This window comes from Equus przewalskii, chromosome 3, assembly GCF_037783145.1.
Source record: "Equus przewalskii isolate Varuska chromosome 3, EquPr2, whole genome shotgun sequence".
Lineage (NCBI taxonomy): Eukaryota > Metazoa > Chordata > Mammalia > Perissodactyla > Equidae > Equus > Equus przewalskii.
In genome coordinates this window covers 66,929,193-66,946,155 of record NC_091833.1, presented here as the reverse complement: position 1 = coordinate 66,946,155, position 16,963 = coordinate 66,929,193, and the positions used below count along the sequence as shown (strand labels likewise).

The window sequence follows — 16,963 nt, the reverse complement described above, 5'->3', positions numbered from 1 at the left end:
TCCTCTAAATTACCAGTTTAATGGTGTCCTCACAGGGTGCAGCCAGAGAGTCTCAAGCTGGAAGCTTGCCTCAGTTATAGAGGTTGATTATAAGGCAGCAGAAAGTACCAAGCCTGAATCTAGTTGGCAGTTCTCTTGTTGGAGAAGCAATTAAATAAATTGTTTTGGATTGTCCTTCATAAATCATAACTTCCACAAATACTTAAGCAGGAAAATGATTTTAAAAGAGTTTATTTGAAATAAGGTGTACCAATGATTTGTTTGCACATTTCACCAAGAAGTGGTTAAATTTTCTTTTCTTTTTCTTAAAAGTGAATGACTTCAGGGTAGGTCTCTTCACAATTTTACAGGAGAAAATACAAGACGTTTTCATTACAATGGATGTAGTCAGGCTGATACTCAGGAGTTGTGAGTTAGCTTTTAGAAGGAGGAAGCCCTGACACATCGATGTCATACATAACCAAGCTTTAGTTGTGTTAGGATCCCATAAAAATTCAGTAACATTCATGATTCAGACTATATAAATCTCCGTGCCATTAAATTTTAATGGATTTTATTGAATTTGTTATTTGGTGGTGTGTGTGTAAAGGAAGGAGGGAGAGAGAGAGAGAGAAAGAGAGAGGAAGAGAAAGAAGTTCCTTTTCTCTCAAAGATAATTTTATTGAAGTTAAGCCATTTAACCTTTCTTTTTACAAACCAACTATTCCTATTTTTGTCCTCATGACTTTCAATTCATTATTTGGATTTAGCTATTGAGGGTCCTTAGACCCTCAAAAATAACTGCCACTGGCGATCTTAGTTGTTAAAAAGCATTATGTAGTTGTAAGTAGCCTGAGAAGGTTGTACAGGTGTATTTCCTCAGCTTCCCTGTGGAGGAGATACATTCTCTCCATGTAGGTGAAGTTAACTTTTAATAAAAGTTATCGTGAAAATTATTTATAATTCTTTGGGTCTCAGTTGAGGAGTGAATGTTTTAGCTTTGATCTTAAATGCCTGAAATTCATTTAGTTCTGATGGGAGCGTATTCTTATGGGATAATTAATATTGCTGTAGGACTGTACAATGACTTCATATATTTTTGATTTTAGGACTTATACCACCTATAAAATATTGAGTAACCATAAATTTCAAATAGTATTTTTCTTGCCACATTCTCTTCTGTCTTGAATGTTATTCCACCACTTCCTTTGGAAGTTTCTATACTTTGCCCACTTATCAGCTTCAATGAGACTTCCTCCGAGATGACTCCTTTGACCCTGAAGACTTGTCGAGGTTCCTCTAGGATCCACTCTTAGGGTACCTGTTTTTCTCACTATTAGCACTTCTCACAACTGTAATAAAATTATCTCTGTCACTAGTTTGCTGTTTTCCCTGGCACGTGGCCACAGTGCTAGGTCATGTTCATATATATGTATATATTTGAGAATATATAAAATCTGTAGTAATAAAGAAAGATTAAATAGTGTTTGTGAAACCATGTGTATGTACCAAGATGTTAAAATGGGACACTTTCAGTTTCTCTTGCAGCCGAAAATAAAGCTTTGGAATTTTAGGCAGGCACACCTGCGTACAGACTTTGCAACAGAGATGCATTGGTTGCACTAGATCCCAGTTTGTTCAGTTATCCAGTCACGGTAGGCAGTCACTCGAGTGTACACTCCTGGTTTATCTGGCAGACCACACTGATACCCCCAGCTTACTATCCCCACGAGGAACCAAACCCGCCGGGAGTCTTCTTGTACAAGTGGGCCACCAGAGTCACCCTGAAGGAAACAGAAGGATTGATCATTTAAGTGTGAAGACAACCCAAAAGTATTAAGGAGTTTATTTCTATGGCAGTAGAAGGCATATCCATCATGACAATAAATAAAGTTAGTCTGACATTACCTGTCAAACTATTATACCAAGTCATGTGAAAATTACCGAAATCCTCTGAGTACACACGTAGTACCTTCAGCACAGTGTGAGAAGGTGAGAAGCACAGTTCCCAGACTCCATCAATTGCCTGGTTGACTGCTACTCATCCCAGGCTTTACTTGTTCGAGGAGGCTTCCCTGACCTGTGCCTTTCCTCCCCACTTCCTCTCTTTCTAGCTTTGGGGGAGATTAGGTTTTTACTGCTTGTGGTCCCACATTCTGTGTGTATCTCTTTTATGGCTTCTTCATTATTTATTTTTTTTTTTCTCTTTCTTTCTTCTTTCTTTGGAGGAAGATTGGCCCTAAGCTAACATGTGTGCCCATCTTCCTCTATTTTGTATGTGGGGTGCCTGCCACAGCATGGCTTGATAAGTGGTGCATAGGTCTGTGCCTAGGATCTGAACCAGTGAGCCCTGGGCCACTGAAACAGAGCATGCGAACTTAACCACTGCACCACTGGGTTGGCCCCCGCTTCTTCATTGTTTTATACAAGCACATTTGTGTTCCTGATCAAATTCACTCCCACTAGATCAGCTCCCCTTGTTGTAGCAGCTGCACATCTTTGCCATATTCATTGCATCTATGATACTTGTTCAGTGTCTGTTTTTCTGGCTATACTGTAAGGTCCACCAGGGAAGGGGACATGCTTATTCTGGACACCATTGTATTCTAAGCTTATAGCCCATAGGAGATGCTAAGGAAATATTTGTTGAATGAATGAGTTTTTAGAAATTTCACTTATCTTCCTATTCATAGTACCCTGCATGGTGTCTGATGCATAGTATATCATCAAAAAGTTCTTTTGGTGAATAATCAAAAATAAATTTATATGAGTAAAACACTTCTTTCGACTGCTCTTAGTAGCTAGTTCTTCCATACCTACTTAATTACTGGTCTAGATGGGGAGAAGGTTCAGCGTGTGAATCACCAACTTGCATGGTGGTGATTGGCACCTGCCTCCTTTAGATCATGCATATGTGCCCAGGTAACCACTTCTCAGCACTTTCCCTTCATTATGTTTTTGCTGCTGTCTCTTCTATAGTTAGAAATTTCTCTGCATAATGTCTTACCAACAGTGGGCAAGCAAATGTTAAACTAAGACGGACATGTAATTTTTCCTGTATCTGGCCAGCTTCACCTCCTGATTGGTCAGACATTTGAGGCTGTGTTGTCTCTTTTAGACCACAGCCTTGCTGAGTTCAGGGAATGCATTGTTGTGCTAGCACAGTATCTGGCACATAGAAAGTAATACATTTTTTTGAATGAATAAATGAACAGAAACAGGATCTTGTAAGTGCTTATGTAGAGTGATTTTCTTTTGAGACAAATTCTATGCGTTATTGTATTTCAGCTGAGATTCAGTGAAGCCTAGAGTGGAACACCCAGGGAAAATTTCATGAACAGTTATGGGTTGAACTGGAGTTGAGGGAAGAGCAGAATTTGTATACACAGAAGGTAAGGAGCATCATGGGTGAAGCATGAGTAACACTCTTTTATATCTCATAGGTATCCATAAGTCAGTTCTAATTAATCCTCTTAGTAGATCTGGAATTGTCAGTGTGGGGGTATGTTGCTTATTTGATTGGTGAATTCTTTGGAAAACTACTGTGAAAGCTGTGAATTTGTTGTTACAGGGCTAGCAATAAAACAGAAACAAGAAGGGGGGCAAGAAGTGTTCTCTACTACAAAGACATCTCCACTTAAAGGGAATAAAGGGTCAGTGAGTAATTAGGGGTATCTTGAAAATTGACGAACAATTCTCTTCCACCTGCACACAACTTTCAGTCAATAAAAATGTTTCATTTTGGGGAAAGTGTTTGTGGATTGGGGTTTTATAAAAACTGTGTAAGAACTACTTCTTATCCACTTTTTCAAGAATGTGAGCACTAAATATAAAAGTCAATAATGTTTGAGGTAAGAATAAACCTGATTTTTGTGTATAAAATTCACCCAGGAAAACAGCAGCAGATTCCTCAAGAAAACAGATTGATTTTTCTTAATTTCAGAAATTTCTGATACTGAGTAGTTCTTGCTTACTATAAGCAGTTGGGTTTCAGACATAGGAATAATACCTATTAAAAGATGGAACCACATCAATTGTTTAGCTAACTTAATTAAAATTTTATTATTAAAATCTTATTCTAATTCCTTGAGTAAGAATTTCGTATTTATTGTTTATGTTTTTATATTTGGTTGAAAATTACAGGCTAGATCTATATAGTTTTTTTCTCATTTATGCTATTTTGCAATTGTGGGAACTGCTGTGACTCAAGTAACTAAGCTTTTTGTATAAATAATCTATCTTCAAGATGCTGATATTTAGGTGTTATTTATAATTTAAAATCAGTTATTGTCTACGACTCTTAGATGAGTGATTAATTTACTTAAACCGTCAGAGTGGTTGAAAAGGTTGAGATTAAAGTTATTAATATCAGTGATCTTGGTCTGGGTTAACAACAACAACAGTAAAAACAGCTGAGATTTCTTTGTTGCTTAGTACATGTCTGACACATTTAATCTCCATCTAATCTTTAGTAGTGTCTAAAAATTTAGATACAATCATTGTTATCCCCACTTTATAGATAAAAGAATTGGTTATAGAGATTTAAGGAATTCAAACCCAGATCTTTCTGGTTCTTGAGCTTGGATGGTTAACCATTCTGTAATTTGGCTTCTCAGAATTAGTGTTTCATGAAAGATCAAGTTCATACAAGAATTTTATCTCTAAAATATAGATCATAAATTTTTAGAGGATCAGGGCTGTGTATTATAATTATGTTATCTCTATGCCTATCACCATATCACATGCTAGTAAGTGCTTATAAGCTCGGATGATGGCATTGATAACATTGTCTTGAACTTACCTGGCATGCATCCACTCCACCTTGAGGTACTCCAGCACATAGCATTCCAGGCAAGACTGCTCCATTATAATTAGCTGGTGCATTACATACATCATTACTTATTATATAGACCTGTGCTTGCTCTAGATCTGTAACTGTGCTGCCTGTTAAGTATAAAAGAAGAAAGAAAATGGACTTCAGGATGTATAAATTAATGACTGTGATGAATATGGGAAGGAATAAATTTAGTCCAAACATTGTTTCTTATTTATCAAAGAAGGCTATTGAAGATGTACTTCAGAGTTTTTTTTTCAGCAGTTTCCTATAGTAGAGAAGGATAACCCCTTTACACAGATCAATTTTTCTTTTTTTGCTTTAGCTTTGTGATACAGTGCCTGTTAGACCTTAAGAGAAAAAGAAAAGTGAATCTGCTATCTTAAAATTGACCAGTCAAGGCCGGCCCGGTGCTCAGGGGTTAAGTTCCCATGTTCCGCTTTGGTGGCCCTGGGTTCCCTGGTTCGGATCCTGGATCCCAGGTGCGGACCTATGCACCTCTTGTCAAGTCATGCTGTGGCAGGCGTCCCACATATAAAGTAGAGGAAGATGGGCACAGATGTTAGCTCAGGGCAAGTTTTCCTCAGCAAAAAGAGGATTGGCAGCAGATGTTAGCTCAGGGCTAATCTTCCTAAAAAAAATTGACCAGTCGCATTTAAATTCCCCACTGAGACTTTGAATTGGAAAATTACATATTTAGTAACCTTTAATCAAACAACAAAAGAGAAATCAGTCTGGTTTCAAGGCTCAAGAACTAATTTATTTTATATTGATGTTCCTTCAAAATGACACTGCCATTTTTGTGACTGGCACAAATTTGTCTACTCCACCAAATTACTTTCGGCCGTAAAACCACAGTGAAATATTTTCTAGGATGTTAAGCCTTTGTATTATTCCTTGGAGAGCCCATCTGCAACACAGATAGAAGCCCATGGGAATTGTTACTGCTCTCCTTCCACTCCCTGGCTGATCCTCTCATATTCCCCTTGGCCCTATTTACTCTTTCATATTGCCCTCGTTTTTATTTTCATTTATTCATTCAATAAACAAGTGTGAGTAATGCTTATGTACACATAGAGTTTCTTGCTCTAGAGGCAGGATTTATTTCATCCCAGGATACCTTAAGTGGCTGTCAATACCTTAATGGGTTTTAAAACCCTTAGAGAACACTTATCCAAATCTTTTTTAAAAATTTCATTTTCTTTATAAGGGAGCGATTTAAATCCTACATATAGTCTCTGGATCATTGAAGAACTCATGTTTCTTCATCACTTTCTTTTACATTTCCCTATTACAACGTTTGAGAATTCCCCTAGTTTCCAGAGGCATTGCTTTTCTTTGCTGAGGAAACTCAGGAATAACTAGAGCTTAGGCTAACCAGAATATAGGATGGTTCTGTCCGTAGAACATGTCCTTCTGTTGTTCCCTGATTAAAAATATTACACAACAGGTGCCAGGACATTTTGTTGTTGTTGTTTTGGTTTGGTTTTATTTTTCCTGAGACGCTTACCACCATATCTTCGAGATCCCCATCCTGTTACATAAGCAGTGGAACCAGGCGGAATATTCTGGGTAGCAGCTGGGAGACATATGCTGTGGATGTTTGCGGTAAAGGTGATGCTCCTGTCAAGTTCGAGAACTGCAATATCATTTTCATGAGTTGCAGGTCTATAATTGTTATGGGTTTTAATAGTCCTTACTCCTCTTCTCTGTCTAGGAAATGCTGTGGAAATACCAAAGGTGGCAGTCCATTGACGAGGATCAGAGGAGCTAAAAAAAATATGAAAACATGTTATTTGAATAGGGAATTTGTGAGCATTTCAAATATTTGGATTTTGTGTTTGTCGTTCCCCACCACCACAGGAACTATTTGATCAATATTTCTTTGCTATTTATTTCTGTATTACATAGCTAATAAATGAGTTTAACTCTACTGGCACAGTGAGTGATCACTTGTCTAAAGAAACAGAGAAAGAGTTTAGAAAACATATCTTGGAATGATGAACATCTTGGTATTTTTCTATTCCAGTGAGGATATTCTGATACTTTGATGATAACTAGTATAACACAAATCTCCCCTTTGATTTCTCCCTTCTCTACATCCTCCCATCCAAGAAACTATAAGAAGTCTGAAATAGTGTTTACTTTAGTTTTAACTTATTCCTTCTTATCCTTATTTTTTTCCCATTCTTTGCCTTTAGCCAGAAGCTCCATTTAAATAGTAGTGATGATAAGGGGCTCTTTGACTTATTAATGGATGAATAATTTTTATGTACTAAGTGTGATACTTAAAGATTATGTTGCATATATGTGTGTGTGTATATGTATATATGACTTTTATAATGTACGTTAGGTTGTGTAACAGTGACTGCTGGTTAAAAGTTCTGAAGAAAAAATTAGTTAACAAACAAATACATGAATTTTTTTATGTTGAACTTCTTTTGCTCAGGGTCTTTACAGAGAACATTCTAAAGATAGTTTTCTTTTCTTTCTTCCCTCCCTCTTTCCCTTCCTTTCCTTTCTTCCAGCAAATGCATGAGAGTACAGTTTTGGAAACAGATTTCGATTTAAATTTTGGCTATGCCACATATTAGCAGTGTTATTCAGGGCAAGTTACTTAATGTCTCTAATTCTCAGTTTACTTTTGCATAAAGTCTTATTGAGGATAGTCTCTTGCACAGTTTTAAGTATGAATTGAGACAAGTAAAGTATGTCAAGTGCAGTGCTCGGCACAAAGTACACACTCAATGAAAGTAACTCTTATTTTCATTAATTATGGTTCAACAAGCCATTACTAAGTGCCTACTTTGTATAAGGAATAGTGTGAGTCTTTGAGAATAAACATATAGATAATTATGATGTCTGTCCTTGAGCAGTTCTCACACTAATGGAGAAGACTGGCAGATAAATTAACTATCATAAATCAAAGGAACTATAGTTAAATATAGATAAGCAAATTTCTGTGGGAATGAGATGGGGGGAGGGAAGAGAGCATCAGGGAAAGCTTTGTAGAGGAAGTGACAATTCAAGAAGCCTTTCTATGAGGGCCTTGTCACTTCTATGTAGCTTGATATTAGGCCGGTCATGCCTCAAACAAATCCTCATCGAGTGGTTCTCAGTGACAACCAAGCATACAGGGAAGGTGCCAATACAAAGTTCACATAGTTTGTCAGTTCTTCTGGATCAATCATGCTCGTGAATAGAAGGATTTGAAGAGGCAAAAATCAAAGACGTTCCATGCCTTTAAAATGGTGGATTCCTTTGGCAATCATTGGTGATATTTATAAACGTGGCTTTCATTATAGTGATATTCTTTACTTAGCTTTTGGTGATTGAGTTAGAATAGGGCTTAGAATCCAGTAATGTTTCTATTACATCCTTGATTATGCTAAGTGCCTGCTAAGTCCAGGTATTTGCATTTCTGGTTCCCACACTCAGAAGTGATTGAAATCAATTAGTGCTATTCCTGTTCTTTGGACTTTCAGGTGGCAGTGAAGATTGAAATGTTTTTGTGAATTTTGTTTCTTGTGTTATCTAAGACACAGAAATAAATGTGTCAATCTAAATCAGAGATTTGATAACTCTGGAAATATCTTTTAGAATGTTTCAAATTTATTCACTGTGTAAAAAAATAGTGAGTTATAAGATAGTCATGAGAAAAATTCAAAATAATTTGCAGTTTCCTAAAACTTTTGTCCAGAAATCATGCACTAGTCTTGTTAAACTTTGCTCCCTCTTAATTTAACAAACACTTTTTGTAACAAGCACTGTATTGAGGCAGTACCCTCAAATCTGCAGAGGACTTCTTAGAAATAGTGAAGGTTTTACAGAATTCCAATAGGAAGAAATGGATATTTGGAAGGGTTATTAACATTTTAGAGAGAAGAAGCAGATTGAGCAAATGCTTTTAAGTGGGAAAATGTAGGCAGAGTCCAGGGGGAGAGAATAATCTGGCTGGAACTCAAGGTTCGTATTTTGAGAAATGTTTGGATTGATCTGATTGGCGAGCTTTGGGTGTGTGGTAAGGAGGTTGGATTCTAGACAGTGGTTATTGAAAGAGGTCTCGAAGAGAATAGATATGGTCAGAGACACACTTGAGTTCAGATCACCATCACTTTTTTGAGTGAACTTTTTGAGTTCAGTTCCCAGCAACTGTTGGGTTTTAGGATGCCCCAGTAATGAGACATGTCTGACCCTAACAGGTTTTAGTCATGCTGAAGTCTAAAGTCCTTGTATTATGGGCAGTAAGACCTTTCCTTTATACCAATAGGATAAGGTAATGTGATAAGGTAATGCATCCTACTCTCCACTGGCAGTTTATTACCCTAATGTTAAGTTGTTTACATTCATTTTATTTATGCTACTCGCTGTAATTGATCATTATTTTTGTTCATGTGTACCTCCAACATTAGAATGTAGTCTCCCTTAAAGTAGGGTCAGTGTTTGTTTAATTCGCTTCTATAACAGATAATACTGTGCTCGTAGTAGACACTCATTTTTTTTTTTTTGAGGAAGATTAGCCTTGAGCTAACTGCTGCCAATCCTCCTATTTTTGCTGAGGAAGACTGGCCCTGAGCTAACATCCATGCCCATCTCCCTCTACTTTATACGTGGGATGCCTACCACAGCATGGCTTTGCCAAGCGGTGCCATGTCTGCACCTGGGATCTGAACCGGCGAACCCTGGGCCGCCGAAATGGAACGTGCGCACTTAACCGCTGCGCCACCGGGCTGGCCCCTCAATCATTTTTTTAAAGAGTAAATTAATGGCATGAGGCAGTTTGAGATCAGCCATCAGCCTTCTGATTACCTTACATGATATAATGTGCAAATTTCCTGCAAAAATTCATTTTGCTAACATTTAATGTATGTTTACATTGGCATATTTAATCCTATCGATAACACTAAGACAATAGTGTTAGAATATTATTAGTAGGAATAATACACATACATACAAGAGTATGTGCCTAATTTGACCCTAAAAGAAAAAGGCTTAGGTTCAGTAAATTTCCTAAGCTTTCAAAGCTAGGATTTAAATGAAACATTCTGACATATAAATCTTTGTTCTTTACCGTGATGATATATTATAACCTGAAACAGAGAAATAGGAGTAAATTAGCAAGCTGAAGGAGGAAAATTATTTTTGCTATCAGGAATAGGAAGAAAAGAATCGTTATTTTTTTTTGCATTGAATTATTTCCAACTCAATCCAATCATGTTCAGTCCTGGGCATATACGTGGAGTCCCATGTATGTCTCCTAGATGTTCCCAGATGGGTGGGTAGCTATGGCCTCACCTTCTGAAGCAGTGAGCTGCTGTCAGGATCCACATGTCACTGATCAGGATGCCTCCACAGTGGTGAACATTATTCAGGTGTAGACTGACTTGCCACGGCCAGTCTCCTTCCTCAGCCCTACTGCCTCCTATGATTCTCTCCTCAGACAATGTTATTAGGTCTGGACGGGCCCCACATTCTAAATGAGAAAAGGGGATTAATGTGCTAGGTAGATCATAATTCGTTCATTTGGAAGATGCTGTAAAAGTCTCCAACATTTACGACTTTTCTGTCTTTTCTGTATTCTTCCCCAGGACATGCTAATCTTTCCAAAAGCACGATCAATATGTTGTATTTTTAGAGTATTTATGTGACTACCATTGACTATGGACTGCATTTTAGAGAACATTTCTGAATTTAATTGGCATGTGGGCTTCAAAATCTGGAGCAGCTTCAGAATTCTCTGGAATGAGTAAGGATTAAGATAGGTCAGTGGTGGATGTACTAGCTCAGGCCATGGGTTCACTAGGAAATTTCCATCTTCTCTATAGCCTTGCTACTCAAAGTGTGGTCTGTGGACCTGCATCATGGGTATCCCCTGGGAGCCTATTGGAGATACTGATGCTGTGTGGAAACAACCTAAGTGTCCGTCAATGGATGAATTGATTGAGAAAATGTAGTGTGTATACAAAAAAAAAATGGAGTATTGTTCAGCTTTAAAAAAGAAGGAAATCCTGTCATTTGCAACAACATTAATGAACCTGGAGGGTATTTTGCTAAGTGAAATGAGCCAGACAAAGACAAATACTGCATGGTATCACTAATATGTGGAATCTTAAAAGAAAAAAAATAAGTCAAACTCATAGAAACAGAGAGTAGAAAGTGGTTACCAGGGACTGGGGGATTGGGGAAATGGGAGATTTTGGTAAAAGGATACAAACTTTTAACTATAAGGTGAATAAGATCTGAGGATCTAATGTATAACATGGTGACTATAGTTGATAACACTATACTGCATAATTGAAATTTTCTGAGAGAGTAGAATAAATGTTCTCACCAAAGAAAAAAAAAGGGGGGTAAATATGTGAGGTGATGGGTGTGTTACCTAACTAGATGCGGAGAATCTTTTCACAATCTATACATATATCAAATCATGGTGTTGTACACTTTAAATATCTTACAATTTTATTTGCCAATTACATCTCAAAGCTAAAAAAAATAAAGAAATATTGACTCTCAGATCCACACCAGAGAGTGAATCAGAAGCTACATTTCCCCCCAAGTTTATGGAGGAATAATTGACAATATAATTGTATATTTTTAAAGTATACAACATGGTGATTTGATATGCATATACATTGTTGAATGATTACTAAGATGATGATAACTAACACATCCTTCACCTCACATAGCTAACTCTTTCTGTGTGTGTGATGAGAGTGCTTAAGATCTACTCTTAGCAACTTTCAAGAATCAATATCATGTTATTAACTATAGTCACCATGCTGTACATTAAATCCTCAGAACTTATTAGAGGCTACATTTTAATGAGTGATTCATGTGCACATTGCAGTTGGAGGAAAACTGTTCTTATCAAGAAGACTCTGGGAGCTGGCCCCATGGCCAAGTGATTAAGTTCACACACTTGGCCTCAGTGGCCCAAGATTTCACTGGTTTGGATCCTGGGCACAGAACTACACACTGCTCATAAAGCCATGCTGTGGCAGCATCCCACATGGAAGAAATAGAATGACTTACAACTAGGATATACAAGTATGTGCTGGGGCTTTGGGGAAGGAAAAAGAAAGAGGAAGATTGGCAACAGATGTTAGCTCAGGGCCAATCTTCCTCACCAAAAACTTAAAAAAAAAAAGAAGAGTCCGTAGTGGTAATGCAGGTCATTATGGAGGTTTATGTTCACCTCTATAACTAACTCTATGTTACCAATTGTGTCCTTGAAAAGGAGTTACTTTAGGTCCACAGAATGTTCTTGAAGGTAGCTGAGGGTTTCTAAGTATCTAGATGAGGTTTATTTAAACATCTCAAGAGAGCCTATGAGTACTCCAATTGCTAGGCTGAAACGGGAGGGGAGGGCAGAGAGTGGGCTGATCACTTAATTCCTCTCAACTCCCATTCCCATGATTTATTTACTCTTGTTTAGTTGATTACTAAGAAACTAGAGGTAAATCATCACCAACAATTTCTATTGTTGGACTGGCTCTAAAGCAGTGACACTCCTTCAATAGGACAACCATCCCAAAGCGGTTTTTCTAACAGACTTCCTAGGTGAGGAGCACCAGACTTCCATTAAGAATATACATGAAACAGTTTCCTTTGCTTCATCCTCAACCAAGTTCTCTAGTAAATTACTTAAGTGCATTTTCATTGAAAAGAAGCATGAACTAGATATAGAATGAAGTAGAAAAACACCCACAGAAGTAGCGTTACCTTGTGACAGCACTTAAGTATTTGAGATAGGCCAGCCACTGATGTACATCAAACTGATTTCTAACTACATTTTATCAGCCAGAGAAGTAAACTGCTGTTTTCTAGGGATTATGTTTCTGCTATCCTTGCCTGAGAGTATACAGAATGACATTGGAAAGCAGTGAATTCTCCTTCAGGTTATAGACATAGAACTGACAACACTTTTTATATTTTTCTTATTATACTTTATGATTAATCAAAATCCAAAACAAAACAAGCTATTCTAGTGGTTAGGAGAAGCCATATAAATGATGCCACCAAACATAATTTGCAAGTCTACAGAAATGCCATCATGGAACCAGGGCAGGAAAAACTTCCCAAAGCTGCCACAAAGTTTTCATGAGTTCAAACTTGATACAGAGTGGCATGCCATTGCTACTTCTTCCTTCTTCTAAAAGGATGGGCTAGCTTGGCCATCAGTCCATGGGCCAATGGAATCAGCAGAGTCTTATCTCCACAGCAACCCCCATGAGTGAACTACGAATAAAAATACCGCCTCAATAGGCACTGCCTTGGCAAAGAGCACGAATGACTTGAACATTTACTCTTTATATTTTGGTTAACTATATTTATAAAGTAATTTTAAAACTTACCTTGAGTGAGAATATTTACTGTATCCTGGTCAGTAATTTCTGGTGTTAAAGAAAAGTGAGAGTAAGATCAATACAATAAGGACTATGTATCATTTCACCTTAATTTCTTAAAGTGTAGTCCTCAGATAACCATGATTAAAATCACTTAGAGAGATGCTAAAAAACAAATTCCTAGGCTTAGCTCAGACTTGCTGAAAGAGTTTCTGAGTCTTAGGGCCCAGAAATCTTTGTTTACAATTTTCCCCCAATTTATTGTTATGTAAACTAAAGTCCATGCTTGAATTTCTCATCTGGCACAAAAAAATACTTAAAAGATATTTAAAAGATATCCCTGTTCTCAAGTCACTCAGTTTAGTTGGGAAAACAGCAGCATGAGCAAGTCATTGAGATACGATGTGATAAATGCTACAAAAGAAGTTAATTTTTCATTTAATCTAATATATATATATGTGTGTAGATAGGTATATCTGTATTACTCTACTGATACTATTCTCAGTAGTGCAGGTATAACAGTAAGCAAAATACAGGGAGTTTGCCCTCACACAATTTACAGGTAGAAATTAATCAGGAAGCATTCAAATAAATTTAAGTGTATAGAGGAGAAGAGAAGGGAGAGAGTAGCTACTGCTCTCTGAGAGATTCCAGAAGTTATCTTGGTGAGAATAACATTTGAACTGTAGTTTGAAGACCTAAAAGGAATTTCTCAGGCAGATGAGAGGTGAAAAGGCATTCCAGGTAGAAGGTATAGTGGGCACAAAAGTGTGGGGGTGTATAATATTTGTGGAGCAATAAAGTTGGTAGAGCTAGTGCAAGTGTTGCATGAAGGGAAACGGTGGGAGAGAAAGTAGAATGGTGGGAAGGAAAAGAGAATCTGTTGGTCAGATAGCGGAGGTCTGTCTATTCCAGTTTACGTTCTGCTTGCCAGACAGTTTTCTCTGCATGTCCTACAGCCAGCTCAAACTCAGTCTGACCAAATTTTATCTAAAATTTGCTATTTATGGTATATTTCCTTTAGTAAATGGTACCACTTCCATCAATAGCTAGAAATCTGAAATGATCTCTAAATCCTCCTTTCTCATTTTTTCCACATCTTATTGGATTCAAGGTTTTGTACTTTCTAGCCTCTAACTATCCTTTGAATTAGTCCTATTCTCCCCATCCCTTTGGCTACTACTTTAGTTCATGCTTTCACATTTGCCGCCTATACTATTCAATAACCTTCATACTGGGTTCCCTGCTTCCACTTTTGTGCTTCTCAGTGCGTCCACCTCTACTTTACCAGATTGATTTTTCTAAAAATGTATGTCACATGATATCCTTTCCTGCTTGAAATCTTTTAATGAGAAATCAGCTTCTTATTTCCTATAAGATAAATCTAAACTGCTGAGACAGGTTTTCATTCTCTCTAAAATCAATTTATGCAAAATTATTTGTTGCCGGAAGTTTCACAGGATTTGGGTATCACATCTGCTTTGTAAGTGTCAGAAGAGCCATAACATCCTTTTGGAGGCAGAAAATAAAAAGAGCTGATCACACCTTTTTGTTCTTTCAACAGGAGAGACTTGAATTCAAATCCTGGTTCCCCTACATACTGACTGCATGACCCTGGACAATTATCTATCTTTTCTGAGGGGGACAATAAAAATATCTATAAGATGTATTTGTTGTGAGTATTAAACAAATACATGAGCATCAGCCAGTCAGAAAGGACACAGCCAGCCATGGAACTGCAGCAGTCTTGGAGGCCCCTGTTGTGCTAACCATTAACTCTTTAGTTGCAGAGGACAGGGTAGGGATGGGCAGATTTGCAGGGGCTGGGGAAACAACTCTGTTGGCTGGTGCAGAGTTGTTTACCAACAGATAGGAAGGCATTCAATATTTTAACAAATAGTACAGCTGTAACCGGTATCTACTGATTGAATACCAGTCCACTGTGGGAGCTACCAAAATCCTTTAATCTTGAGCTTATTACGAGGGAATCACAGTTTATTAAACTGGCAGTACAGGACAAAATTAGAGGTGTGTCCTTAAATTCTATGTACGTGTTAAGTAATTCCTTTCTTTTAGTCATGCAACAAATATTAATGGAGTATCTATTATGTGCTAAATACTGGGTGGTAGAAGGACAGTAGGATGAACAAGGCAGACTTGTTCTTGCCTTTAGAAAGCTTAAGGATGAAGATAAACAATACAAAAATCACGCAAATAATTTTGTAGTTTCAGTTGTGATAAATGTTATGAAGGAGTCTGTGACACAGGTAAAGGATTGAGAAATGGAATTACAAAAGGCTTACACTAGAAAGGAGTGATTCAGATGAGACCTGATGGATGTGAGGGTGTGATCTAGGGAGTGTTATAAGAAACTGGAACAACGTATGCAAAGACCCTGAGGCAGGAAAGAGAGAAGCTTGGCAAATAGAGAAAATGAAAGTGTGGCCAGATTATGGTGAATGAGGAAAAGAGTGATATAATAAATGGCTGGCAGGCTAAGTATGAACCAGATCATGCAGTGCTTTAGATGAGATGGCCATATTATTTATTGTCCAAACCAGGACACTTAGGGAGCGATATTAATAATGGTTCTTGCACAGTTGGCATGAACTGAGACTGTCCTGGGCTAACCGGAAAATATGATATCCCACTTGCAGGTGATATTTTGGTGGGGAGCTATGGGAGACTTTTAAGCAAGATTGTATTTGTATTTCCTTGATCAATATGTGGACAGCGAATTGGAAGGGGCCAAGAAATTATATAAGAAGTAGTAAGGAGGCTAATGCAGTAGTTCAGGTAATAAATGATGTTAGCTTGGACCAGAGTGACAGGATAAGGAGGGAAAACATGGAAACTGATTCAAGACAGGCAGAAGGAGAGAGGATAGTCAGAGAGGAGACAGGGAAAATCCTAAGTCTTCTAATTTACTTGTTTATTCTATAAGTATTTACCGGATACCTTCTGATTGTATGATCTGTTCTGGGTGAGGTGAATCATAAATTAAATTGTTCTCTGACCTTGAGCAGCTGTTTACCATTCTGATAGCATACCTACAATTGAACAAGTCACAACAACATCCTTCCAAAGAAGTGTTGAAAGGGGAAATTAATGAAGAATTTTTAGAGAATAAAATTTCCTATATGAATGCTAAATGATTCTATAAACTTCGGAATGTTTCATATTAGAGAGCTATATATTATATCTATCTAGCTTTATAATATATTGTTTTCATAAAGTCAGTCTCATTAAATTAAAATGTGAATTATAACTGGTTAAGTTGAGGGATGTATTGAAATAAAATGGTATATAAAAAATGGTACTTGCGTGTTATCTCAGTTGAAGGGTTTATTTCCAAGTTTCCAGAGTTATTCAGTACTTGGTGTAAAACAGCCTCAATTCTTCTTTTCATTAATGCTCCACTGTTTGGTCTAGTGAATTTAAATTTCATGACAGTATCTGCTATCACACCACTACCACTTTGCCTGAAAACCATAAAGATATTTTTAAAAATGGGTAATTATGATAATTTTCTGCTGTTCTATTTATATACTCTTCTTGATTAAAGATTAAAAAATTTTTACTCGAGGAATTTAACTTTAGAACATATTCACATAACACTGTTTGCATATGTAATGACATATCACAATGCTGTCTCGCAAATATTTGATTTCAGTGCATAGTACACTGTACCCACCATTCAATATAGCTGGCTTGGAAGCCAGAATGCCAGAGTTTGAATACCAACTCTACCCTTTACTGTTTGACTTTGGGTAAGTTATTTGTTTCTTAATCTTTCTGTATCTAA

The 16,963-nt window shown here is 37.2% G+C and overlaps 1 protein-coding gene across 1 annotated transcript in view; it reads right to left on the bottom strand.

Moving 5' to 3' along the window:
* Positions 1-215: 215 nt before the first annotated feature.
* TMPRSS11D (transmembrane serine protease 11D) overlaps positions 216-16,963 on the bottom strand; it is a 55,332-nt gene continuing 38,584 nt past the window's right edge. Inside the window, exons 5-10 of the mRNA XM_008522999.2 lie at positions 16,483-16,640; positions 13,168-13,206; positions 10,109-10,286; positions 6,324-6,583; positions 4,781-4,923; positions 216-1,763 (exon numbers count right to left, since the gene is read on the bottom strand). Of these exons, the coding sequence (XP_008521221.1) occupies positions 1,602-1,763; positions 4,781-4,923; positions 6,324-6,583; positions 10,109-10,286; positions 13,168-13,206; positions 16,483-16,640 (940 nt within the window). The 3' untranslated portion in view covers positions 216-1,601. The remainder of the gene's footprint in view (positions 1,764-4,780; positions 4,924-6,323; positions 6,584-10,108; positions 10,287-13,167; positions 13,207-16,482; positions 16,641-16,963) is intronic.